Source organism: Meleagris gallopavo, chromosome 8 (genome assembly GCF_000146605.3).
Source record: "Meleagris gallopavo isolate NT-WF06-2002-E0010 breed Aviagen turkey brand Nicholas breeding stock chromosome 8, Turkey_5.1, whole genome shotgun sequence".
NCBI classification, from domain to species: domain Eukaryota; kingdom Metazoa; phylum Chordata; class Aves; order Galliformes; family Phasianidae; genus Meleagris; species Meleagris gallopavo.
This window is the reverse complement of record NC_015018.2, coordinates 27,277,517-27,303,220: the sequence shown is the minus strand read 5'-3', so window position 1 is coordinate 27,303,220 and position 25,704 is coordinate 27,277,517. Positions and strand designations below refer to the sequence as shown.

The following is a 25,704-nucleotide window of genomic DNA, read 5'->3' as shown; positions in this document are numbered from 1 at the left end:
TCCTCTCTAAGCCCCCACAATCATGCATATTCCATATTGCATTTGCTTTATTTCAAATTCAGTTTCTGTCTTTGGTAGACTAGATGCGTGCATTCTTCTTTTCATCAAGATACTCACGTTGCATTTTATTTTGTTTATTTTCTGTCACAGACTTGCATAACCCATTGGCAGCAGATAACGTCACGTGCAGTTTGTGAAATATGTAGCAGTTTGTGTGTAATTTGCAGAGTGCTCCTGGAAAGCACCCGGAATTTTTTAACTCTGTTTCTAACTATCTCTAATGTTGAGCAACATTTTTCTTAACAGTCTTTATTGTGGGATTGCTAATGCTAGTGCCAGAAGCAAAACATTCTTAAAGTTCTGATGGAAGGACACGGTTGTAGGTAAATCTGAAACACTAGAGACCCATTCATTATCTCTGTATATTGTTGTCTGCCTGCTGTCTGTGTGCATGTGTGCTCGTAAAACGGGAGCTGTGTAAGGAGCAGGGCAGAGTGAGGTAGATCTCTTGGCATTTCTCATTTGTGGCACAATGGAATGTTGTTGATTAGTGTCTGTGTCTGTGGTTTTGTCTGTGATTGTGTTCTTCTATCGGCAAGCTTGATAAATAGCAAGGACTGACAAGGCTTTTAACTCAGGGTGTGTGATCAATTACAGGGAAAAAATTGTATGTTTACTTGACAGAGTTGTTATTTATAGGAATGGGGACAAAGACAGAAATGCAGAAAACTGAGAGTTCTACTTTATCATTCAGTCTTCAGATTCCTATTGCAGGATCCAGCATGTGTTTTAAACCTGTGCATACTGACAGAGTAGAAGTTCCAGCCCTTGATGCTAGCTATCAAAGCACGCAAGTGTCATGAAGATGACTTCTGACATCCACTCATCATTGTTTTGCCTTAAACAAAACACTTCCTGGAACTGTTAGTCTGTTTGAGGGCTCCCACAACTCTCCCTTCCAGATGCTGTGCTGTTTTGTCATTTCAAGGTATAATCTGTGTGTTCCTTTCAGCTCACAATTCTTCCTCTGACCTCCCATCCAGCCTACCAAAGTTTTGCTAAATCTACCTGCAAAGCAGCTTTTTCCTGTCTGTGCATAATTCTGAGCTCTTATCAAAGTTGTCACTGATTTTGCATCTCAGTTATTGCAACATAATTTTCGTGGCTTTGGCAACTGTAATCTGGCCTCTTTTGCATCCCTTTAGAATGCTGCCACTAACAGGTTTTGTCACTTCACATTTGACAGGGAGTCAACCTGCATTTGCCTCCTTCATCTGTGTCATTTCAGACATAAGCTGCATGTCCTGGCCATGAGTATCTATAACGCTAACTCATTTTCCTCCTCTGAAACCCTCTCTAAAATGCATATTCTGTCACACCTACAAAAACGTGACCGTGATGAACTACTGAGATGTGAAAACTGCTCTTCACTGCTTCTTGCTGTTACCCTGCCTGCACTATTTGTATTCATCTGTTGTTCTTTTCATATTCTTAACTCTTTTTCATCATACTTGAATTGCTACCTCTGTGAAGTAGATATTTATTTATTCTCATTTGTTTTGCTCTCTGGGACCTCTCAAAAGATTAAGTTTGGCAGGCTGTGGAGATCTTCATGTCTTTACAGCCTTACTTTGTGAATTGAAATAGCTTTGTTTCTGGATAATAGTCCACAGACACTTCTTGCTGTTCTGTGCATCCAGAAGGCTCTAAAGCCATGTGACTGCTGTTGAGGTCTGATCATGCTGGGAGAGAGCTCTGTGGCAAGAGTAGAGCACGTCATCTCTGTAGGATCCTAAAGCATGTCTGCAGAGATTAGTGTTCATTGCATCTGACTCTTGGGATGCATCAATCAGGTTTCCCATTTCCTCACCATGAAATACATAGGGCATCATAAATAGTATTCACTTTCCTTGTTCTGGTATTCTGGTTCTTCTGTTGCAAATACTTTGCTTTACTGTAGTTCCATCAGAAGCTGTGAGTTTACCAGTCTTAGAAGGATTCCCATTCTCCTGAAGATTTTGCATTATGAGAAATTAATTCTAATGACTGAAATGCTTTCTTATTTTGGTGAGTTTGGCAGTGTGGTCCAGTTAGATAGCATGTGGGAGGACTCCATCCCACTCACCCAGTTGGGACCTGCTCTTATTCTTGTTCTCGAAGGAGGGACTGCCAAATGCATCTAGCTGTGTTGTGGCAGAGGTTTAGACCTCACCATGGAAGATAGCTTAGGCAGGCCTGCTTATGAACATTCAGCCTTAGTAGTGTGGCGTGTGAATATGGATACAAAGCCAGGATCCCATCTGTGTGTCATCTGAGGTCTCATGGACACAAGAGAATTCAGTGTTCTGTTGGTCCTGTGTTACTGATGGTCAAAAATAAGTGTCTGCTAGTGGGAAGATGAAACTCTGAAAGTATTCAAGACCACTTTTATAGAAATCTGTGGAATGCTGGTAGGTGGGAATATTTGGTTCAGTCTTAAAACCACTTTGTTGTCCTAACATATTACTTACTATAAGCAGCAAATTTAATCCCTTTTCCAAATGAAATTCAGACACTGTGGATTGTTTATCAAGATCCGATATTCTTGGCAGAGTCTTTCTTTTTACTGAAGGCATTCTTACAGCTCGTGTTTCAATACAAATTCTTCAGACACAGTAAGCATGGAGCAGAATCTACAGACCAGAATTTCTTGAATGTGCCAATAGAAATAAAGTTTTAAGGAAGAATTTGGAGTTTGAGAGAGATATGCTGGTGCAGAAGCTGTAGAATAGAAAAGTAAAATATGGTATATCAAATGCACTCGGGCAGACCAAGGGAAAGGGAAAGATGATGCTTTTTCATAAGCTTGCCTGAAATACCTGTAGTCTTACAAACATTGATCTGTTGGTTTACTCAGAGATAATGTAGCATTTTTTCTTCCAGTATGAGCTGTTGATTTTGAAATGAAGTTTCAGGGCTCTTAAGTAGATTTATATTCCAATTACAAATAGCAAATAAAATTATTTATGTGTTAAGCTTGTATAAACAAAAAGGCAATCTAGATTGTAGGATTAATTGTGTGAGCCTGGAATTCTAGGGGATTTTTTTAACTGGCTCTTACACTGAATATTTATTATTGTCAATGTGGAATGAACATGATGAGAATTATTATCACATTGTCTTTTGGCTTACACTACATTGCACTGATCAGTACTAGCTTGCTCTGTAGGAATCTTCTTAGAAAAGTAAACAAATTTGTAAAGAGAGTAACTTGGTGACACAGAATCTCCTACCAATATAAGTGTGAATACTTTGGAATGTAGCATTTAAATAGCCGAGCTTGAAAGAGTTTTAAATGAGTTTTATCATATGAAAAAGAGATGCTACAGGGAAAACAAAAACAAAAAAACAACAACAACGCAAAACCACTCCTTCCAACTGCAAAGCGAGATTTTAGGATTTTAGGAGGGGCAGTGGGAGCAGTGAGCAATATGGAGAATACTGCAACACCTTTTTCCTGTATATAAATCCCACAGCCTTGTTTAGATCGTGAGCCTGTGACTGATGTGGCTTCAAAAGGATATTACTGAACAAGAATAGATTCAGAACAGAAGAGTTCTGCCAACACACCTGGAAAGCTTATGTGAAAACACAGAAACCACACTCAGAAAAGACTGGTGCTATTAAGATTGAAAAGGAAATGTGCTAGTTGTTACCCAGAAACATTTTGCATTTTAATCTCCAACCAGTGTTTTGTGTGCCATTAGTTAATTTTGTTCTTGTGCACAACTTTAAGCAAAAAATGTTTTTGCTAAAATAGCAGGAAATCTATTAAAGGCTATATTTTTCTTCCAGATGAAAATGCAGAAATGTTGCTTATTACAAACAGTTGGGTGCTGAGCACTTCTGCAAGAGCTGGTACTCGGGCTGAGCCCAATATGTGTGTTGTCATATTTTGTGAAAAGGTTGTGAATTTTCGAGTGTCAGGATCTAACCAGCATCCAACGTGATGTCCATGATGTGCCTTGATGCAAACAACAGTGTTAAGATTGTCCTGTAGAACATCACTTCCTAGATAGTAGAATATCTTCACGATGATGTTTCGGGCTAAGTAAATTTTGGTTTGAACCAGTGTTCCTATATAATGATGCTTCCATTTATTCTTAGTTAGGATATTTTTGGAGGAAAAAAATAAAAGAGATTTTAGATTCTGTCTGTCTTGAAATTGGTTAGAAAGAGCAAGGAAGCCGTGCTTCCTGCTGAAATGAATGAGACACTGGCTTAAAAGGGCTCCCTTAGAGCTGCCTAGATGGGCTCCGCTTTGTAAATCTCTGGAGGATTTATGTTATAAAAATAGCACACCTTTTTTTGTGCTTTTCTCTGAGATGTGCATGTTTGTTCTGTTGTCACGTGTTTTTCTGCCTTTTGGAAAGCATTGATTTGTTTATTTATTTTCATTTTAGGGAAAGAGAGAAAGAAGACACTAAAATAGTTGCGGTCCTCCTAGCTTGTATCGCAGTTGGGGCTGTCCTCTGAGAGGGGGACTTACAGAGGCAGGAAGCTAAAGACAATAGAGATGTCAGAAAAGATGAGGAGGTTGTGCTTATTGAGAGCCGTAACTGTGTAAACTGAAGATATAACTGGTGAATGAGTCGCTTTAATTAAAGGACAGTCAATGCATTACTGCATCTGTCATGTTAGTTAGTGTAGTTCTGCTTCTCCAGTCGAGCGAGACATGCTGAAGTTTTAGAAACCCCTGGCAGTGTTGACCCAGAGGCAGGAGCAGCTGTGCCTAGCTGCTCTGTCAGGATTTTTATATGAACAGCAAGAAAAATGAGTTAGGGCCCTTTTCCACCATATATGGAGATGGTAGTGGGAGCAGCAGCCCTGTGCTGGGCTATTTACAGGTTCCTGAAGTAGCACCGGGCTCCTTGCCAGCATCTGCTACCTAAACCAACCGCTGCTGTGGAGGGGCAAAACTGCCTGCATGTTGGGCCCAGCCTACAGACACTGAGCTGCTGATGGAAAAACTGAGTGACCTGAAGTTGTTCTTAAATGTGGGCTATGAGCCTGAACATGCTCTTACTGTTCTGTCATTTCCCCTCTTGATGTGATTTAAAAAGACAGTTAAAGAGCTTTAACCTGTTTGATATCTGTGAAGCTGAGCTTTTTCTTTTAAGTATAGTCTGTTTTTTGGCATGTGGTGCACTTACAACTGAAATTTGTTTGTCTGTAGGCACAGCTCAACAGACTTCCTGTAAACTACATAAAAAACAAATAGTGTTCAAGCATAAGCAGCAGTGAGAAGCTGGTGAAAGCATGAAAGCAGTACTTAGCAAAGGCAGAAGTGTGTTATGTATCAAGCATCCTGATTATTTGTAGTTTCTGGGGTTCTGCTGAGTCCATGCTTTCACTTTTGTGGTATTAAGATCTTCTTAATCATAAGGATTAAGATGTTTATGAAGTGATATGTTTGGAAGGATTCTGCATCTTGTAGCAATGATTAATCAAGGAGCGAAAATCTACACAGTGGGAGCTCAGCACAGTGGGAAGTATGTACTAATTGATCTCAATTTACACATTTTAATTACCTAGCCAGTCTACATGAAGGTGCAGGCACTTGGCAAAACCATCTGCTAATCCAGTTCTGTAAGGTTTTGGTTGTCCACTGCTGAGGCACAAGTTGGAATTTTTGCAGCTTTTCATTTTGCAAGTAAAGCATCCTAGGTATGAGCAGATAAACAGATTAGTGCCTGCCATGCATAGTATGTAGCTTCCTTGAATGCAGACTCTTTGCTCTAGTAGCTGTCCCTGTAAGGTAGAATCTCCATTATGTGAAGAAAGGAGTGCTACACTCAACATGTGTTTCTTAGGATCTTAGAAATTGCCTGGAATGACCCTGAAGCTAAGAGCAATAGGTGGAAATCAGAATCTTCCCTCCATGTAGAGGAAAGACTGTGCAAGGTGGATGTTTCCAGTCAAAAGATGAAAATGGCCAGCTGAGAGATTCTAAACTACAGTGGGGAGCTTAGTGGGGGACTGCTGCAAGTCTGCAAAAATTGTAAATCAATAGGGGCTGGTCTGAAACTGCTGGTTAGGATTACTTATAATGTATTTGTAGGAAGGCCAATGAAAAAAGATAATTGATCTGTTGAAAAGACATCTTAAGTGCTAGTATCTCAATACAGGACAAGGAGTAATAGAAGCTGAATTTGGAAACTATGCTGAAAAATGTCAAAATCAGAAGATAAAAGATAAAAAATAAGATGCAACTAACAAAACAGCTCAGTAAGAGCCACTTGTGTCTGTAATAAAAATCAGCCTGAAACATAAGGACCTACATCTGGGGTTATTTTGAAACAAATGGAATGGGAGAACGTGACACAGTGGGCAGATATTTAAAAAGGAGGAGAGTCAGGCTTCTCTGTTGTGGTAATCAGTACATGCCCATGGTACTAAAGGCATTTGTGAAATGATATAATATGAAAAATTGAAAAGCTTATGAGAATCTGATGGCTTAATTTTTCTAATGCGTGCTAGTCATAAAAATTGCAACTAATGTCCTCTGCACCTTAGAGAATAAAATACAGAAAAAAATTCCTGACGATGCCACTTGGTGGTATGCTTTCATTTAGTGTTTAAATGTGATCTGTTGCAACAAGCATTTGGGGGCAGGCTGCAGAAACATCACCCTAACATTGCTTCAGTACCACTGTGGTCCCACTTACCTTCCATCAGGCTGTCAGCACAGCCTCTCCATCACCAAATTATCGTTCAGTAACATGTGAATCACATTCAGCTACAAAAGTAAGGTATATGGTATAAAGAATGGAAATGTACAGGTAAGCCATCTGAACCAGCTGTACTCTGAGCTGGGTAACAACAACCCCAGGCAAGATAAATTGAGGCAGTCTGACCATGCTTAGCAGAGGCATTTATCTGCATAAGACAGCCTAGCCATCTATAACAAATCCCTTCATCTAATCAGTGACCACACAAATGCAGAAGTTCTGACTTTAGGCAATACTAGTTCACAAAACTCATTATTCAAAGAGCATGCTGAAAGTAAAAGTCACACTTCATTACCTCTCCAGGTGCCACATTTATCTTCCTGCTTTTCAGAATGGGATATTGCCATTGTTTCTAAACAGCTGTTAGGAGGAAGCAGTATTACCGATTCTGCTTTTTGTTTTCAGGGGAATAGTTTTATTAATAGAGTAGGAAATAGAAATAAAGTATGAAATAGATTCTCCTGTGGTCTTTTGGTTCTCTACAGCTAAATATAAGAAAATAAATTACTTAGGAATTGAGTTTCCTTCCGTGAAAAGACAGTGAACTGAGGCACGGGTTTTTTTTGTGCTTTAAACTCAACTTCTGCACCCTTGATACAGTGAATTTATAGTCTTCTCTGCGTTTAATCTTTTCTTAGAATGACTGTGGTGTAAAGCTACAGGACCTCTTAGGAAAGCTGTGGTTTTTATGTTTTCAGACTTAAATAGTGTAGCCTTCAGACTGTGTAAGAAATGTTTCCTTTTGATCCCAGAAGACTCTAAATTTCTCATTAAAATTACTGAACTCTATACAGAAAGAAATAAGGTCTGGAATAATTTTGGGCTTGTTCGGCTGTCATACTGTCAGATCCAAATGCTCACTGATATTGGCAGGGAATTGACACAGCATTCACAAAGGCATCCAGATGGGGTCTCAACAAGAGCAGAGGAGAGGGGGCAGTCACCTCCCTCTCCCTGCTGGCCCCCCTCTTTTGATGCAGATTAGGATAATGTCAACCTGAGCAGGATGCTACTGGCTCATGTCCATCTTTTTATCCACCAGGATCCTCGAGTCCTTCCCCACAAGTCTGTTCTCACTGAATTGTTCTCCCATTCTGTAGTCATATCAGTGATTGCCCCAACCCTAGTTCAACACCCTGCTCTTGGCTGTATTGAATCTCATTAAGCTCTCGTAGGCCCGCTTGCCTGCTTTTCAGATGTGATGGAGAGTGGCTTGGCAGCCACATCAGCCAGTTCTTGGGATAAACTTGTTACTATATATTGGTTGGTGATATTTACCAAATCCACTATAAGAGTTCAAGTTCGAGATATTTTATAATCATCTATCCTGATTTCCTGCAGATTAGAGGATTTCACTGAAAAGCTCCTTTCACAGGAGTTCCTAGCTTCAGTAAGCAGCAGTACAGGCTTCCTGTATGAAGGCCTTAAAAGTCTGTAAATTTTCTGTGGATTAGGTACTTTGTGTGAGCTTCTGGTATATGCTGGCACTGAAAAACAATTGAAAAGCATATATTATGATATTTTAAATGCAAGGGAAAGTTGTGTATATATGTATGTGTGTGTGTGTATACATATCTGTAAGGTTTCTACTTCGTCAAGGCAGAAGGGAAGACACCTGGGTTCTCAAAGAAAGCTATCTGTAATCCCCAAATCCCAAGGACCACTTGAAGATGGAATTACATTGGGATTTGTCTTTCTAAGTCTTTCATGTTTTTTAATTACTTATTCTAATGGCAAGTGTACAAATGAGAATTATTCCAAGAGTCTCTTCCAATTTAGCGTCCCCTTCTTTAAACTGATTGGCTTTCATGTTTGTTGTCTTTCATAATTTATATTTCCTTTGTCTGCAAAATGAAGTTACTGCTGTTCATTCATAACCTGAGATTTCACTTCTCTCTCAAGTAGTTTTCTCACGCAGAGATGAATGTTTACACTATTTTCAGAGGAGAAATTTACACTAAAGGAATTCTGTAGCCGTGATAATTATCCATTATGTTTTCACTTGTGAAATGCAAAATACAATCAGTGCCACCAGATCTGAATAGGACAAAGGACAGCCTGTGCCACAAACCTAGTTTTAGGGCAACAGACTACAATAGTTTGAAAATATATGCATTTTTTTTACATATATTTGCATATATGCATAGCAAATAATGTTTAAGAGAGCAAAAAGCTCTTGGTTCTGAAAAGCAGCAAGTATCTCTATGGCATGTAAGTATCAGATTTTTATAGAATCAACCATCACTGAAACATTGGGTTGACTATTTAAAAAAGAGAAAGAATGGGGGGAAAAGTTAATTCTGTTTTCATCTAGGCACTTAAAATCCAAGGATGAATTTTCCAAAGCAGCAGAGCTCCCAGTGGCTCCTCCTCCTGTCTTTGCCTAAACCAGTCACTTCACTGTGCTGTGCTACCTATAGGAATCTGGGTGCATTTGAATGTACTGTTTCCTTTGTAGCTGCAGAGCAATTTTAAGAACCTGTCTTTGAACCAATAAGTTCCCTGAGCTAAAGGTGCTGCCTGACCTCCCTCTGCTGTGTTTATTCATGAGTTGCACGCTGCACTGCAGTACTCTCGTTGTTCCTGAAGACTAATGGCAGAGCATTGGTCTGTGATGATGGCATAGTGATTTTCAGACAGATCTTTCATGAATCTTCCTTAAGTGTCAAGGCTGAAGGTCTAGCAAAACTGTACAAACTACATTTTTGATGCAGCTTCATGACATCCTCTAGCCCCACTCCCTGTCAACCCACTTCTCCTTATGTGCTTCTGAGTAACGATGCTGAGGCTCGTTTCTCATGTTGCTCATCTTTCCTGCGTTCTCTGCCTTAATTAGGTCTCAGTCATCTATTTGTGACATCCTAATTTGATGCCATAAAACTGGAGAAAGTGCTAGCTAGTGAAAAAGGAAGAGGATTAGAGAAGAGCTCGCTTAGTGAGGCACTAAGTGGCTGGTGTTATCATGAATCTGTTAACACAATGAACTGATTAGTTTAAACAGTGTAAATTTCATGAGGCTCTTAATTTCCAACTGCTGTTTTGTGTTGCCTGGATGGAGTCACACAATACTTTCTTCGTGCAGGCTGCATAGTGCTTAACTTGCAATCATAGCTTTCCTATTGTTACTAATTATAATAAATATCTTGGAAAATACAGAAATGTTGATGCTAATTCACAGCTTCTGTTTTTCTAGCTGAATGATGTTGTACTGCAGGGCTTTATTTCCTAATGAGCCACATTGTCTTTACAAAGCTATTTCATGGAATCCAACTTTTCAAATTTATCTCTGGAGCCTGGAAATATGCCTTCAGTGGTAAAACAGATTTTAAGTGTTCTTTCTGCCACCAAGAAGAGTAGATCATTACACCCACCCAGTCTATCCCACTGCTTCAAAAGCGAATAGAGTAACATGCTTGGTGGAAGTGGCCAACTGTGAAAGCTGCACGGAGGCCCAAGGCTTGAATAGCATGGACTTCTGAAATCAGCTTCATCACTGAACCAGTTCCATCATGGAGCTGTGCCCTTGATTCCTTCAGCAGACATTCCAAGGCTCTGAAGTTTACTTTGATGGCCCCTGAAAAATCACTTCCAACCCAAGTTGTTCTATGATTCTAAGACATTTAGTCTCTGTGTCTTGCCTCTCCAGCTGTATAATGAGGATTCTTCTTGCACATGTTTATTTGTCCAGTTTGTTTATACTAATCTATTTCTGTATCTGGAACTGTCTTATAAAATGTGAGTACAGCGCCTATGGTACCTACACAGTTCTGAATTGAGCTTTAGATGACTATAAAATTTATTAAAGCAGTAAATTAGAATTCCTCCGGTCAGACTTGACTCTTTATTTCTTTTTCTGAAAGATAAAATTTAACCCACTGTGAAAATAACATAGTATATTACTCTGTACTTAGGTTATGAAGTGTTTTCCTTTACTGCCTTTCAGTGCATAAAGGACAAAGGCAGCAGTGTACCTATTTTACGGGTAGGTAACGTGAGCTCCTAAGGCATACAGAGCCTGCCCAGGATCATCTAACTGGTTACACTGCAGCAGAGTAAAAGTAAAAGCTCAGTGCTTGTATTTACCCAGAGAAAAAGCATTTTTTTTTAAGTTTATGTGCATACGTGGGGATAATTCACTGATCTCATTTAACACTGGAAATGATGTAACGCTGTGATGTGACACAGCAAATGTTACTGAAAGAGAATGAGCCTAGCTCAGATCACTTTCTCTGGTTGAGAGAACTGGATGGAGCTACTCCCTTGACCAAAGAGGAGCCGTGAGATCAGAGTGGTCTCTGGCCTCCTCTTGCAGCAGCTCTGAAAGTGAACGTGAGCATTGCCCTGTAGTAGACCCAGCTGTAGTTTGCTTTGGCACTGACTCTAAATTCTTGTTAAATAGGGGTCAAGACTTCATAGACTGCCTGCATAGATTTGATTAGCTCTAAATCTGAGGAATGCTCCTTTGTCACCTCTGTTATTTCTAATACATACAGACTCTTAACCACTTCTCTTGTATATTTTGAGCCTTTTTTCACAGACTGTGATGTGATTAATACATGTGTTAGCCTCATTTTTGCCATAATGAAGTTGCTGATTGTATCTTACATGCATGCAGCCACATTTTGACAGATTGAAGATTTGTTATTGCCTATCTTACATAGCATTCTGATACAAGAACCACGTGAATCAAATCCCATGTGCATGGAATAAAATGCATCATTTTTTTCTATTCTTTTCATATTTTTATCTCCCCAGCCCTTGCAGAAGATGATCAAAGCAGGGCTGTGCATTTCAGATCCAAAGAAGTAAAGACCCTCCTAGAGCCAACTAGCATGGATCCACTGTTGTTACTCTGTAATTTGGTCCTTAACTTGGTGCCCTTCGTTATGATGCTAAAAATGTAATAGATGTTCTCTAATCTGAGCAGGCTGGTACTTTCAAGGACTGGTTGTTCATAGCAGAGGCTGCATCTCTGAAGATAGTGCTCCTACTGGGGTTCTGGGTGTGTATATTTGGTTGACTGGATCCAGAAAAGCTCAGTAGCTAAGTTTTTGGATTACTTTTGGGTTCTGCTTAAATTTGAGGTTATGCATTCTGTCTATTCCACTCAAATTGGATAAATTCCCTATAGCTACGCCTCAGAGGTGGGGAATCTTCATGAAGATCTACCTCATGGCTTTCATTGCGCCTTTTAGAAAGACTCGAGCTCTGTTCTACTCTAATGCTGACTGTAGGGCTTTCCAAGTTATAATATTAAATTTAAAAAAGTGTATTGCTTTTTTTCATTGTGCATCATGGCATGTGGGGCTGGGTTTTATCGTCTTTAATGTGTTAGTGATGATCCTGCATGTTGAATGAGTATCATTCTATATATGTTCAGTCTGCTGTACTGAGCCACAGTCCAAAACTCAGTATTTGCAAATTCTGAGATAAATTAACACTTGGCAGAATATATTTGAGGTCATCTATGGCTCTCATGCAGTCAGACATCTTTGGCTGTGACAGCAAAGCTGGTGTATCATGTTAAGAATTCTCCTGTATCCGGATGGCAAAGTTATATGTGCTCCAATGCTTAAGGATATGAAGCATTCTGAGGTTTGTTGGTGATGATGCATCTTCATGAATGAGCAGCAGTGCCCTGGCAGCAGCTCAGAGGTGTGTTTTTACTGGAGTGATTTAAGTGTGGGAGTTGCCCTGTCATAGCATGAGGTCCTGGTGCTCAAATAGATGCACAGAGTGAGTTTGGAGCACTCTGCATCTATTTCTGTGCTTCTTCCAGGTGTATAGATGCAACAGTCTTCTGGAAATCACTTTTAGGAACTTAATGCTAACAAGATTTCTGTTTTTCTGTGATGGTTTTCCACATTTGAATTCTTTCTGCTTCCTTCATGTTTCATTGGTGATGGCTGGATTTATACTGCATGTGAGGAAAAAGATCTCAGACTACAGGCAGGATGTGGTCTGTTGTAAAGTCCACTGTTAGTTGCCCTAGGCAAATCAGTCAGCTGCCAAAATGATCTGTGTAATAAGGGCTGAGATATTGCTTAGATCCGTTCTGATCGACCCTGTGAACTTCTAAATCTTTTCCCTTGGCAAGTGGGCAGTATGGACAAGGCAGACGGAACGGAACAAATGGAAAATCCAGCAAATTTTGGAACTTTTAAAGTTAAGATTTTTGTGAATTCATCACCATTTCTTTGTGTTGACTGCCTGGTACTTTTACTGCTCTTTCTCTGCATGCTTTTCCTCCTGTCCCTTTTTCCTCAGCAGTAGCAATGGGACAGATGCTGCCTCCTATGTCTTCATCTTCCCAGACCGTGTACTCATGTAATCTCATCATTCCTTTCTTCCCTAGCAGCATGTACCCAGTCACATTTATCTCATCTCCCCTTCTCCCATTCTGTGCATTGCTTAGATACGTATATACACTGTTGTGCTATCTTGATATATGGAGAAAAATACAATGTAGACAATGCATTATATAACATCAATATTGATCTATATGTATATATATACATATAGATTTACGCATTACAATATATATATGTAGGATGTCTTATGTTTCATTGTACACAATTCTTGGTATGGCTATTTTCTGAGATGAAATAACACATTCCTCGTTTTTAACTGGCCTGTCAAACTCTGTAAGGAAAGCTTTGTAACAGTAACAAAAAAAGAAAAAAAAGAAAAAAAGGCTTCATGAAATTCTATTAGGATCAACTGTGCTTTGAACTGTTAAAAACTGTCATTTCTGTTGAATGTTTTCCTCGGGAGATATTTTGAATATGTTAAAATAGTATCTAGTCAGAAGAAGTAGCAAGAATAGCATCTGCTATACTTGGAGGGTCTGAGAACATGGATCTGAGTTCAGGCTCTGCAGGTCACTGCCTTCCTCTACTGGTGTGCAGGCTGCAATGTGAAAAATTCTTAATACAGGCTGAACTAGAGAAGAGGAAGAAGCAAATGTTAGTGCTAATAGTTTACTGTTTTCTTTTAGCAGGACCAGCCTTGGAAAAATAAGTACCTAAATCTCCCCTTTCCCCCAGAATAGATGAATTTGTAATTAATATATTCTTTTTTATTTCTTAGCTAGGAAATACCATTGCATTTCTTATGCATATAACTCAGTTCTTGTCATCTCTGCAAATAATTTATGATGCAGACTTTGGATTTAAATGTCCTTAGCAACAAATTATTTTTTCCCTAAAATATAGTTGTTTCTTTTTGGGCACATATGATATAAGGCTTAGAATTGCTTTATCTGTGCTACTGATGTGTGCCCAGTACATAGAGAAGACTGAAAATTGCATCAGGGAAGGAAGGAACTGCTTGTTTTCCGTGCCCACGTTAGGTAAGACGAAAAGTGCTGGTGTTAAAATTGCAGCAAGAAAGGTTCAAATGAGACTTCTTAGAAAATTTCCAAAGGCAAAGGCAGGAAAATATTGGGATAGATTGTGTGAGCAGACTGTACATTCTTGGGATTATGTAACATATTAGATAAACATGTCAGGAATGACCAAGAACTAATTCATACCTTGAGTGTTGCCTCTTCCAGTGCTACCGGTTAAAGTAGGAAAATGTTTTCAATAAAGATGCACCTTTCTTATGTGCTGTAATAGAAAGGGAAAAATGAATGAGTAAAAGGGAAAGACTGTTTTATGCCTCCAAATTTTACCCTGGAACTGATTTTTTGAACAAGCTTTACTCTGAGTTTCTAGCTACAGATATAACCTGGCCACCAATTAGCACAGCCCACAACGTAGCTGATGAAGGAAGCTAAGTTCAGTCCAAGCTAGCAGTCTTCCCGTGTGATTCTGCCTTCTTTTGGGGATGCTCTGAAGCAAACACAATGAATATGTATAAGCTGAAGGGAGAGTTTGCTGGTAGACTGACCATGGAGACAGTAGAATGTTCATTTGTATATTAATCTTTTCTGTTCACACACTTAACTGAAAAACAATGACGAGCAGGCCAAAAGTTGAGCAGAAAGAGTTGAAAGAATGTGGTTATTTTTTAACAGAAAATTGTACAGTAAGGGGAAGTGAGGATGAAAGAAATGAAAACAATTTTTTTCTTTCTATCTGTAGACTGAAAATCCAGAAAGCAAATAGAAAGAATGGCAAATCATAGAATTATAGAATGGCTTGGGTTGGAAGAGACCTCAAAGAGCATCCAGTTTCAACCCACTGCCATGAGCAGGCTTGCAAATTTAGTTAAAGTATTTTTAGGCTTTTTCTCATTATAGTTTAAGGAATGTGTCCTATTGTATTTCAATTCCTTGAAAACTGAGCATTTTTGAGCTGTTATAAAACTGATTGGGCTTAAAATTTATTTTGGAATAGAGAAATGTTGATTTTAAGTCAAAAAATGCATTACTGGCAAAGTGTATTATATATTTTAGTAAGCTGCACAGTGGGGGGAAGGTCGGTTTTGGCGAGGACTATATATGTCTTATATCTTCTGGGATATAAAGCAAGGCATACTAAAATTATCACTGGGAGAAGAGACGCCAAAGATATTTCTGACAGGAGGCTGAGCCCCTCAAAGCAGGCAGATTCATGGGTTAGTTAGGAGGTCAGGTTGTAGGCTGTTCAGCACAGGCCTCAGGAGGACTTTCTTCCTCTCTCCTCCTGTCACGCACGCAGCTGCTCAGTTAGACAGCATAGTAAGTGCATGCCTACCTCCCTGCTACAGCCTGTGAAGTGGTGGCTATCCATTGTGGGCAGGATGAATCCCAGCCAAAGGCTTTTGGGGAGCAGCAGAAGCTTCTTTGTGTGTTAACTTACAGGGTTGACCTGACTGAACCTGGGAGCTGGGGATGTGCTTGTTCACCTGCTGGAGGGGTCTGTTAGGTGACGTGACCTCTCAGCTCGCTTCTCTGATCAATTCTCTCTCACAGGCAGGAATGGCAAGCCCTGAAAACCCCGAGCAGCTGATCATCGCCCTGGAGCCCGAGGCAGCTTCTATCTACTGCCGGAAGCTCCGCCTTCACCAGATGATAGAGCTGAGCAGCAGAGCGCCTGTCAATGGCTATAGCCCCAGTGACACCATCGGAACAGGATTTACACAAGGTGCTTATCATAGAATCATTGAAGCTGGAAAAGACCATTAAGATCATCTACTAGAACCATCAACCCATCCCCACCTTGCCCACTGAACCATGTTCCTGTGTGCCACATTTCCAAGTTTCTTGAAAACCTCCAGGGATGGTGACTCTACCACCTCCCTGAGCATCCTGTCCCATACCATTTTCACCACAGTATTTTTCTGCCTTTATTGAAATTGATACTTTATGCTGGATCATTTTATATTTGATCTGTTGAAAACAAGCATTCAATTAGCTGCATTATTGAAGCAATGTTAAATTACTGGATGTCAATGAGACTTTCAGTCTGAAATGTTCTTCCAGAGTTTCCAGATGCTTTTTGAAGTCATCTTTGTGAAATACCATTATTTACTTCTAACACTTGGAGGAGCACGTGGTAATGGAATACAGCAATGCATTTGTCTACTCACAGAAGAGAAACTAGATATGGCAATTCTAACTTACTGACCTGTGATCTGCTGCTCATGTTGGTGCTTTAGGTCTGACTTGCAGAGATGGGCCCACAGTGTAAGTCACTTGCCAGAAAATCCTTCATCACCAATGACTTAGGCAAGATTTAGTATCTTGTCTGAGACTGGAGGGCAAAAAAGAGAAAATAGTGGACTGCTGTGGTGTATTTTTTACATAACAGTTTCCTCTCCGTGTGAATTGTAGTTGCACTGATGTAAGTGTTACTCTGTCAGTCTATCCCAGAGGAATTTTTCAGAAGAATTTGCATTTTGTCATCATATTTACTAGGTCAAAATGGTACGGGCACATGGAAAATTAAGCCCGTAAAGCTATTCCTGTACTTACCAGATTGCATTTTTTCTTAGTTAGGCAAAGTCATTACCTTGTTTTCTCCCAGCTAGCACTTATCAGATGTGCTCAGCATTAGGGAGGCCTGTGCAGGGCATAGTCCTTTCAAGGGCCCCTCACATTCTCCACCTTGGTCTCATCCTGCACCGTTCCACTTCCTTGACTTTTCCATGAACTTGCTTTCAGGCTGCAGGGGGATTTGCTTTTAAGAAAATAAATAATAATAATAATTAAAAAAAAGAAAAAAAGTTCCCGTGTTTGGCGAAGTTTTAAAGCTGGACAGAATCTGGCAGATGTTGGATTTCTTTCTTAATTGTGTTGGTAAAGGCCATTGGGGATGAGAAAGGTTTATTGTCAAAATTAATGAAAATAAAGTTTGAGTGAATTAATTTGGGGTTAGAATTAAAGTTTCGTAAAGGCATGGCAGGTACCCAAGACAAGCTGAGAACTGATTAAAGGAGGAAAACCATTTAGCTATGAACAGGTGCACTCCATGGTCTTATTGCAGTGAAGTCAAAACAAAAAAAGTTACTATTTGCTGGGATGACTTTACTTCAGTCATAGTTAAAGACTGGCTCTTGCATTTACTTCTAGTCCACAGAAACAAAGTGAAAGGACTCCCATTGACTTCTGTGGACTCTAGCATCCATTGCTTGGATCTCTTGCTTGTTCTGTCTTTGAATGCTGTGTGATTTGAATTGTTGGTGAGTGAGGCTGACAACTTGTCTGCATCATAGGGTCTTTATGGAGCAGTTTATAGGTATGGGTGAAAGCAAAGCCCCTCATCTCCTTCTGATTGTAGACACAATAGAAAGGCGAAGGAAAATGCATTCAATGATTTTCCTTCTTCACATATTGCAGGATCTCTGTCTTTTGTACTATTTTATTTTACACCTTTGAATGAAAGTGAATGAAAGTAATATAGGGAATGACTTTTGATCATCCAGTTGTACAGATTGATTAAGAAGCTTAATAGCAAAGGCTCTCACTGCTCTAACTTCTCTTTACAGACTGTTTTGCATTTTTCGAATGTCTAAGTAGAAATTAAGTCTTGTAAGCTGAAGTACTGTTATGAGATTGTGCTTAATTTTTAATTGCTATAAATTTAAAATATGCTGTGCCAGTGTCCTCCATGTTTCTAATAGGTCAAGTCTTAGTCAAGATATAATTTAATTGCTTATCATGGCAGCACTAGATTCTGCTTTGCAGGCTGTCAAAACAAACCAGGATTTTCAGAAGTAAAGGCTGAAATAGTTGCTAATCTCTTTAGTCATCTGCCTGAGTTATCAGAGGGTCAGACTTAGTGATCACTTTGAGACTTGAGAGGTTACAAAGCTGTGAAGCAGTGCTTTTGGCTGCTTACATGGAAGCAGTATGACATCCTGATCGTCTCCAGAGGCCTTGCCCCAGCACCTAACATCAGAAGTTGCTTCTGAAAATCTTGTGCTCATTGCCTGCCATCATAGCTCAGGTCTGCGGTGGACCAGGGCTGCCACCGTGTGGCAGAGTGTGTACCTGAACCCAGCTGGCAGCGGAGACAGCTTCCAGCTTGTATTTAGAAGTCAGAATACAGTAACTATGAAGGATTTGCCTATAGTTTTCACACTAGGTCGTTGTTTCTAATTCCGGTAGTATGAAAAAAGAACAGAAAATCTGAAAAATGTTTTTTCACTCTTTCTAGAAGTAATGTTATAATGTTCCCCAAACCAGTGCAGTGGTTGTTCGTTTGTTTTAGGAAGCAGTACATGAGATCTGTCAGCATGCTTACACCTGTTTTCTGCACCATGTGATATCAAATTTTTTATGCTTCGTAATACTCAGTAATTTTCTCTGTCTTTGACTAGCTAAGGAACACGTCCGTCGCAATCGGCAGAGTCGCACCTTTTTGGTGGAAAATGTTATAGGAGAAATCTGGTCCGAACTGGAAGAAGGTAGTGTCCTTTCTTGAATAAACTTTGCTTTCACTGGTTTTATAGTGCTGACGAACATAGTGTTTCCCACAGATCTGCACTGTTCTCAGAATGATTATGAGTTGGAAAACAAAGAAATAAAAGTGCATGTGCATTTCTGAGTTGCTAAAGCTAAACTGCAATTCTGTATAGCAAAGTATGGTTTGTTAAGGAGATGACAGAATGTAATCCAAGTTTCAAAGTACAGCTAGACTATTTCTTCAGAATAGGCTTTGTGAATATGCTGTAGTATTAATTTGGTAACCCCCTAAAGTGGACAACACTAGCACGAGCAATTCCATTAATCCCCTTTCTTTCTGTGTTAAACCAATATCTTTTGATACCTAAATTTTGTATTTACTATAAATCACTACTAATAAAGATGAAGTTTTCAGAATAGAGATTTATAACTTTCTGCAAGTCATTCTCTCTCACTGCAGTATGTCACTGTGATAATATACATCACATTTGCCTATTCCTTTGGCAAACCAGGTGACCGTTACATCGTTGTTGACAGTGGAGGAGGCACGGTGGATATGACTGTCCATCAGATCAGGCTCCCTGAAGGGCATCTTAAGGAACTGTACAAAGCAACAGGTAGATGGCATTTCCAGTGCTTGCATTTATGCAATATTCTGTCTGTGAAGAGAATACATGTCTTTACTAATCACTGTATTTCACTAACGATTCTTCCTGGAACCAGACCAGTATTCAAAATAATGTAATCTATCTGCTGTCTGGACAAGGGTCACTGTCCTGGTCTGCCTTCTTTTAGTAAATTTGTGATCTTCCACTCCTTTAAGAGGTCTCTGACCAGCTATTCTGAGAAGTGCTGTGGAGGTAAGAAAAGCCAAGTGTGTCACATGAGATCCTTGTAAAATTTCCCTAGATCTTAGGGAAGGCTTGTATGTTCAATAATTCCACAGCCAGTGTAACCGGTGTGGTCTGCCACCCTCTGGCAGATACTCACAATGATAGATCCACAACAATAAGTGCAATAAAATGCAATTGCTTTAATGATACTTCCTTCCTGAACTCCAAAATCCCCTCTTTGTCTTTGCTAAGCTGTTAACCCCGTAAGACAGCCTGTACACTTGTGTTGGTCTTCATCTGTATCGTTCACTGCTGAGTGTCTTCAGTCTTGGTGGCTTTAAGACAACTTTCTGCTGTAGTGTTACATTGTCTAGGACAACGTAGGTATAAAAGTGAGGCAAAGGTAAGATCACGTTCTGTATTAGACAGACTGTTTCCAACGACAGTCCTTGTAGTGTCAATCTGATGTGTATTTGGTCTACCTGAAATCTAATACGATTTTCAGAATATTGAAGTTGTGTTTTGTTTTTAATACAGGTGGGCCATATGGTTCCCTAGGTGTGGACTATGAATTTGAAAAGCTCCTGTGTAAAATATTTGGAGAAGATTTTATTGAGCAATTTAAAATCAAGCGTCCTGCTGCCTGGGTAGATCTGATGATAGCATTTGAGTCCCGTAAACGGGCAGCAGCTCCAGACAGGACCAATCCACTAAACATCACTCTGCCTTTCTCCTTCATTGATTATTATAAGAAGTTTCGAGGTCACAGTGTAGAACATGCCTTGAGGAAAAGCAAGTGAGTAGATGATTGAACCCAAATAGATGCAGAATTGACTAATCTTTAAAAAGACAGACATTTAAAATATCCTAATTACATGTAGTCTGAAGGACAGTAACGTAAAAGAAGTGTCTGTTTCCAGTGTTTCTCTAGGTATACTGAAACTAACAGAATAACGAGATAGAAAGTGTAAAGATAACATAGAATGTGCATGAATGAAAAGGAAATTGCTAAGCTGTATGGATGTACATAATGAAATAATATAATGCCTCTATTCACTTAACAAATATTACAGCTCATTAAAAATATTGTTCTTCTCCCTGTCTCCTGAGACTTCCCATGCTTGCTTGCTTGTTTTCCTTGCTTGTTTTCAGTGGCTTGACCTGCCCTGCTATAATCTAAATGTTGCCCTTCTGGGGTTGAATCAGTGCTGTTTCAGATGAGTGAACAGTGCACTGACTGCCAGCTGTTTCAGGGGGCAGATAAACATTGGTAATGCTGCAGGAGGCAATCAGGCAAGGAAAACAGCAATTAAACAAGCAAAAAATAGCAATTGTCCCTGGAAATTTTATATTGCTCCATTTGGTGTGGGGCTGAAGTTAGATGCAAAGCAAACTGCATACAGATTCTGTAAACTTATTATTTGTGTGTCATGTCTTATGAGCGCTTGGCTGTACTCTATATTCTCTTAATATCCTTTCTGAATGCTTTTCTTTTTTTTTTTTGCAGCGTGGACTTTGTGAAGTGGTCTTCCCAAGGAATGCTGAGGATGAGCCCAGATGCAATGAATGCACTCTTCAAACCTACAATTGACCAGATTGTTCAACACCTGAGTATGTATCTGTGTGTAATTCCATTTTCTGACTAAGCTGAGACTGAAGCTTGGTTTACCTGTCTCAAACCAGTAACAGGAATTATAGGAAACACCACTGCTATTATGCACTGAATGTGGGCAAGGAGGTTAGTTCTGAAACATTCATCCTTTAAAAAGTGATTAGGAAGGTAATTTCAAGGAAGGGACATCACCTTTAATGCATCTACCTACCTACTTCTAGAACTAGTTTTTCAGTGTGATTCAGTCCTGTTGCTGCCTAAACTGTATTTCCAGGGCTACAGTCATTCCCTAAAGAGCACTGCTTTAGCCCAGATCCTACTTTTCTTTTCCTTTCAGACAAGTACAAAATAATGCCAGAATCATAACTAGTATCTGATTATTGCTGAAATTAAGACCTGTAGTTCATTTCTCATCAGTGAAAGGGCTTAAAAAGTCTTATTTTTTGATGACTCTCCAAATCACTGAGCTCTCAGGAACACAATAAATAAATGATGTCTCCTGTTTAAAAAATAATAAAAAATAAAAAAAATTCCAGCCATAGGAATCTTAAGCAGTGATATATTTATTTATCTGGCAGTGAAAAATGACACAGGTTTATTGGGAAATTTGTTATTTAAACTCCCTTTCATGAAAGATCGGATTTGTGTTAAGTATAATACATATGCTGAGTGAAGTGTTGCTGTTCTACTCATTACAAAGTGCTAATCAAATTGTATTTGGAATAGAATATCCAACTTAGCACACTGGCTGTGTGAGGACTTGTTAAGTGGAACTGAGAGACCACAACTTAGTAAGACAGCTAGGACAGAATAGCTTCTGCGTGAGCAGGGAGGGAGAGGCTTCACATTAAGATCACAGAATCATAGGGGTTGGAAGGGACCTCCAGAGATCATCGAGTCCAACCACGATAATTGTGACAGATACCTCAGTCGTGCTGCGTCAGTTATTTGAACTGACTGTGGGTGAGCCTACAACAGAACTGTTTGATTTTCCTCAATGTAGCGGATTTCTTTGCAAAAAATCTGTCTCCCTTTGCTGGTACAAGCCAAATGAAAATTCTGTTTAGAAAGCATAAATGCCACCTCAGGAATGTCATCTGCTTTGAAGCAAATTTTCATTCACAGTCATTGCTCCACTGAAACAGAATGTAGTAAGAAACCTCAGAAGTGGAACTGATGCATGTTAAGATCAACAGTGGGGGCATAGATGTGAGTGTTTCAGATTTTATGCATGCGCATGGAACATTGATGCATCAGGCATTTAGAGTTTCAAATGAATTGCTTTGCCACTGAATTTTTCCCTGTTGAATGGGCTCTGTTTCTGTATAGGTGATGTGTTCGATAAGCCAGAAGTGACCAATGTCAAGTTTCTGTTCCTGGTGGGTGGCTTCGCTGAATCCCCTTTACTCCAGCAAGCTGTCCAGAGTGCTTTTGGTTCGAGATGTCGAGTCATCATTCCTCAGGATGTGGGGCTCACTATCCTCAAAGGAGCTGTTCTCTTTGGTCTAGACCCTGCTGTCATCAAAGTGCGGCGTTCGCCTCTCACCTATGGTGTGGGTGTGCTGAATCGGTTTGTGGAAGGGAAGCATCCACCGGAGAAGCTGCTAATCAAAGATGGCACGCGTTGGTGCACTGATGTCTTTGACAAATTTATCTCCGCTGACCAATCTGTAGCCCTTGGAGAAACTGTGACACGCAGTTACACACCTGCCAAACCTTCTCAGTTAGTAATAGTGATCAATATCTATAGCTCAGAACAAGATAATGTCAGCTTCATCACTGAATCTGGAGTGAAAAAGTGTGGCACCCTTCGCCTGGATCTCACAGGAACTGATGCTTCCGTGCCAAACAGACGGGAGATCAAAACACTTATGCAATTTGGGGACACTGAGATCAAAGCCATGGCCATTGATGTTGCCACCTCCAAAAGTGTCAAAGTTGGTATTGATTTCTTAAACTACTAACAGATCATTTGCCCCACCATGGCCTGTTTGTGAGACTCATCATCCAGTATTCCATTTTTTGACTTTCATATGTCACGTAATCATCTTGAATTTCAGCAGGCTATATGAGAACAGCTAGTAAGGTGGGGTATGTCATGCTTGTGCCCTTGAAGGACCAAAGGCTGCATTTTAAAAGACCTTAAAAAGTTTGAGGAGGAAAAGTTCCAGAGGTAGTGAAAATTATTTCGTTGTTCAAGCATGTGTAATCTTGCCTTTATTAAGTATTATTATTGCATCCTGAAGATTGGTTAAGAAATATAAAATCATTATCTCTTTGCCTTGTTCTTGTTCTTCTTCCTCTTCCTCCCAAGAAACATTTGCTAGCCCAGGTGGTTGGTGTAGAGGGGTATCTGTGTGGGGTTTGTTTCTGAAAAGCACTTTCCTCTGAGCATGGAAACAAATTAGTAAGTTACAGCTTTCAAAAATGTAAGTGCTGAAAATCAGGGACGGAAAGAAGTAGGAAGTGAGTGTCTTCACTTCTGAGATCACACTGAAAAGAAAATCCTTAGAAATCCTTAAAAGTAGGTTTAGGAAACATACGTATTTTAGTAGCTTAATGTTGGTTGCCCAAGCCAAGAGGGAAGCCTTTCTTGCCAAGCTCTTTGAACTAGCTATTGGATTAAATAGCTAACATTGCCCTCGTTGTACTTCAGAAATTTATTAAGAGTGAAGTTATTTCCCTTTTTAGGTCTTATAAACTTACATTTATTAGTTTCTTTCCAGAATCACAGAACAGATGAAGTTGGAAGGGATCTCTGAAAACTGTCTGGTCCAACCCCTAAGTTCTAAAAACCTCTAAGCTAGAACAGGATGCTCTGTCTTTTCAGATTGTGAATACCTTCAAAGGTGGAGATGCCTAAACTTCTTGGGGCAATCTATCCCAGTCTTTGACCACACTCACTGTAAAAAACAAAAACAAACAAAAACAAACAAAGAAAAAAAAAACAGCAACAAAGAACCACATGTTTTTAAAAGCATTTTCTTGTATTTTAAGTTGTGCCCATTGCCTCTTATGCCTTCGCTGAAAACTATTGAGGTCTTGCTCCATTTTCTTTGCTGTCTTCTTTCAGACATTTATACACATTTCTGATTGCTCCACAAGCATTCTCTTCTTGAATCTGAAGTCCTAGATCTCTCAGCCTCTCCTCTTACAACTGATGCTCAGATCCCTTCATCTGATGCCTTGTCAGACTCAACTCATAAGTCCATGTTGCTCTTACACTGAGAAGCACAGGACTGGATGCCAGATATGGTCTCACCAGGTCTTAATAGAGAAGAATATTCACCTTCCTTATCCTGCTGGAAGTCCAGCTGTTGGCATTCTTTGCCTCAAGGGTACATTGCTGGCTCATGAATACTTTGTGTCTACCAAGACCCTGAGGTCTTTTTCTGCATAGATGCTTCCCAGCCAGTTGATCCCCAGCATGTACTGGTGTATGGAGTTACTCCTCCAGAGGTTTAAGACTTTGCACTTCTCTCATAATCATATTTTTTTCTTGTTAATTCCCATATTAATGTTTGAAAGTACAGTTAGGTGATGGCTGAACAGGAGGATAAACTGATAACTTCAGTTTTAAATCCACTCCTAGCTGGCAGACTGATGCTAACCTGAATAACCATCAAATGCTGATGCTTTCAGAGCATTTATATAGAGCTGCCTGATTACCTGCTGGAATTCATTACATCTTTGGTACTTACAATTTTAACTCTTAAACTAAACCTTCCTTTCTAATAAGTTGAGCATGAGTTCTATCGGTTACTGACACTTTTGGGAAATTAAAGCTTTATCAATGTTTTCACTGATTTACATTCCAATCCTGCACTTAAGCTTTCCGTGTTTATCCTGGAGATCTGCCACTGTAAAGAGCTGCAGAACTGGTCTGCTGCATTTGCCATTGAGTTTTCTGTGTCTGTTGCAGAATTCCCTAGTAGAATATGAAATCTATGAAATCTGTTCTGCATTCAGCTTAAAAAAAAAAGGAAAAAAAGGGGGGGGGACGGGAAAAAAGAAGAAAAAAAATAAAAGGACTATGGAGAATGGAGTCACAGTATCCAGCTGGATACTTTCCTATAATTACAAAGTGTGCTTTCTAGCATTCAATTTCCTGCTGCCTGCTAAATGCTTTAAAAGCTAAATGCCGGGATTTTTTGTGTATTGCTTTCCATGGTTTACAAACAGGAGAAACTTTAAGATGAGTTATGAACAATATAATTTTATGTATATACAATATTTAAATATTGTACAGACTCTTTCTTTCTACAGTGCTATTTTCTTGTATAAAAATGCTCTTTGCCTCTGTTGATTTCATTCAGCTGTTAATTTTAAATAACATAGTTTCTCAATCAGCTTCCATAATTATAGGCTTTTAAAGATGGTAAGATATGAAATGTAAAAGGCTGATCTTATAATAATAGGAAAGAAATGTTGATGTGTCAGAAAATACAACATTCTTCCTGCAATGCAAGTCACACCAGTTAAGCATATTACACAGATGCACTTGTATTTTGCTGGGATTTCATTTCTTTGTTTCAGATGGTGACCATTCCAGCAGTTCATCATAATAATGGATGAATCCTCCTGTAAAACAAAGTTATATTTAGCTTGTATGATCTGAATATACAGCTTCTTCTCTAGGTTCTTTTCTAGTTAAAA

General features: G+C 39.5%; 1 protein-coding gene across 1 annotated transcript in view; it reads left to right on the top strand.

The window, feature by feature from the left end:
- Window positions 1–25,704, top strand: part of HSPA12A (heat shock protein family A (Hsp70) member 12A) — a 38,327-nt gene extending 12,623 nt beyond the window's left edge. Inside the window, exons 7-12 of the mRNA XM_010714817.2 lie at window positions 15,670–15,841; window positions 18,519–18,605; window positions 19,116–19,220; window positions 19,974–20,232; window positions 20,944–21,047; window positions 22,378–25,704. Of these exons, the coding sequence (XP_010713119.1) occupies window positions 15,670–15,841; window positions 18,519–18,605; window positions 19,116–19,220; window positions 19,974–20,232; window positions 20,944–21,047; window positions 22,378–23,012 (1,362 nt within the window). The 3' untranslated portion in view covers window positions 23,013–25,704. The remainder of the gene's footprint in view (window positions 1–15,669; window positions 15,842–18,518; window positions 18,606–19,115; window positions 19,221–19,973; window positions 20,233–20,943; window positions 21,048–22,377) is intronic.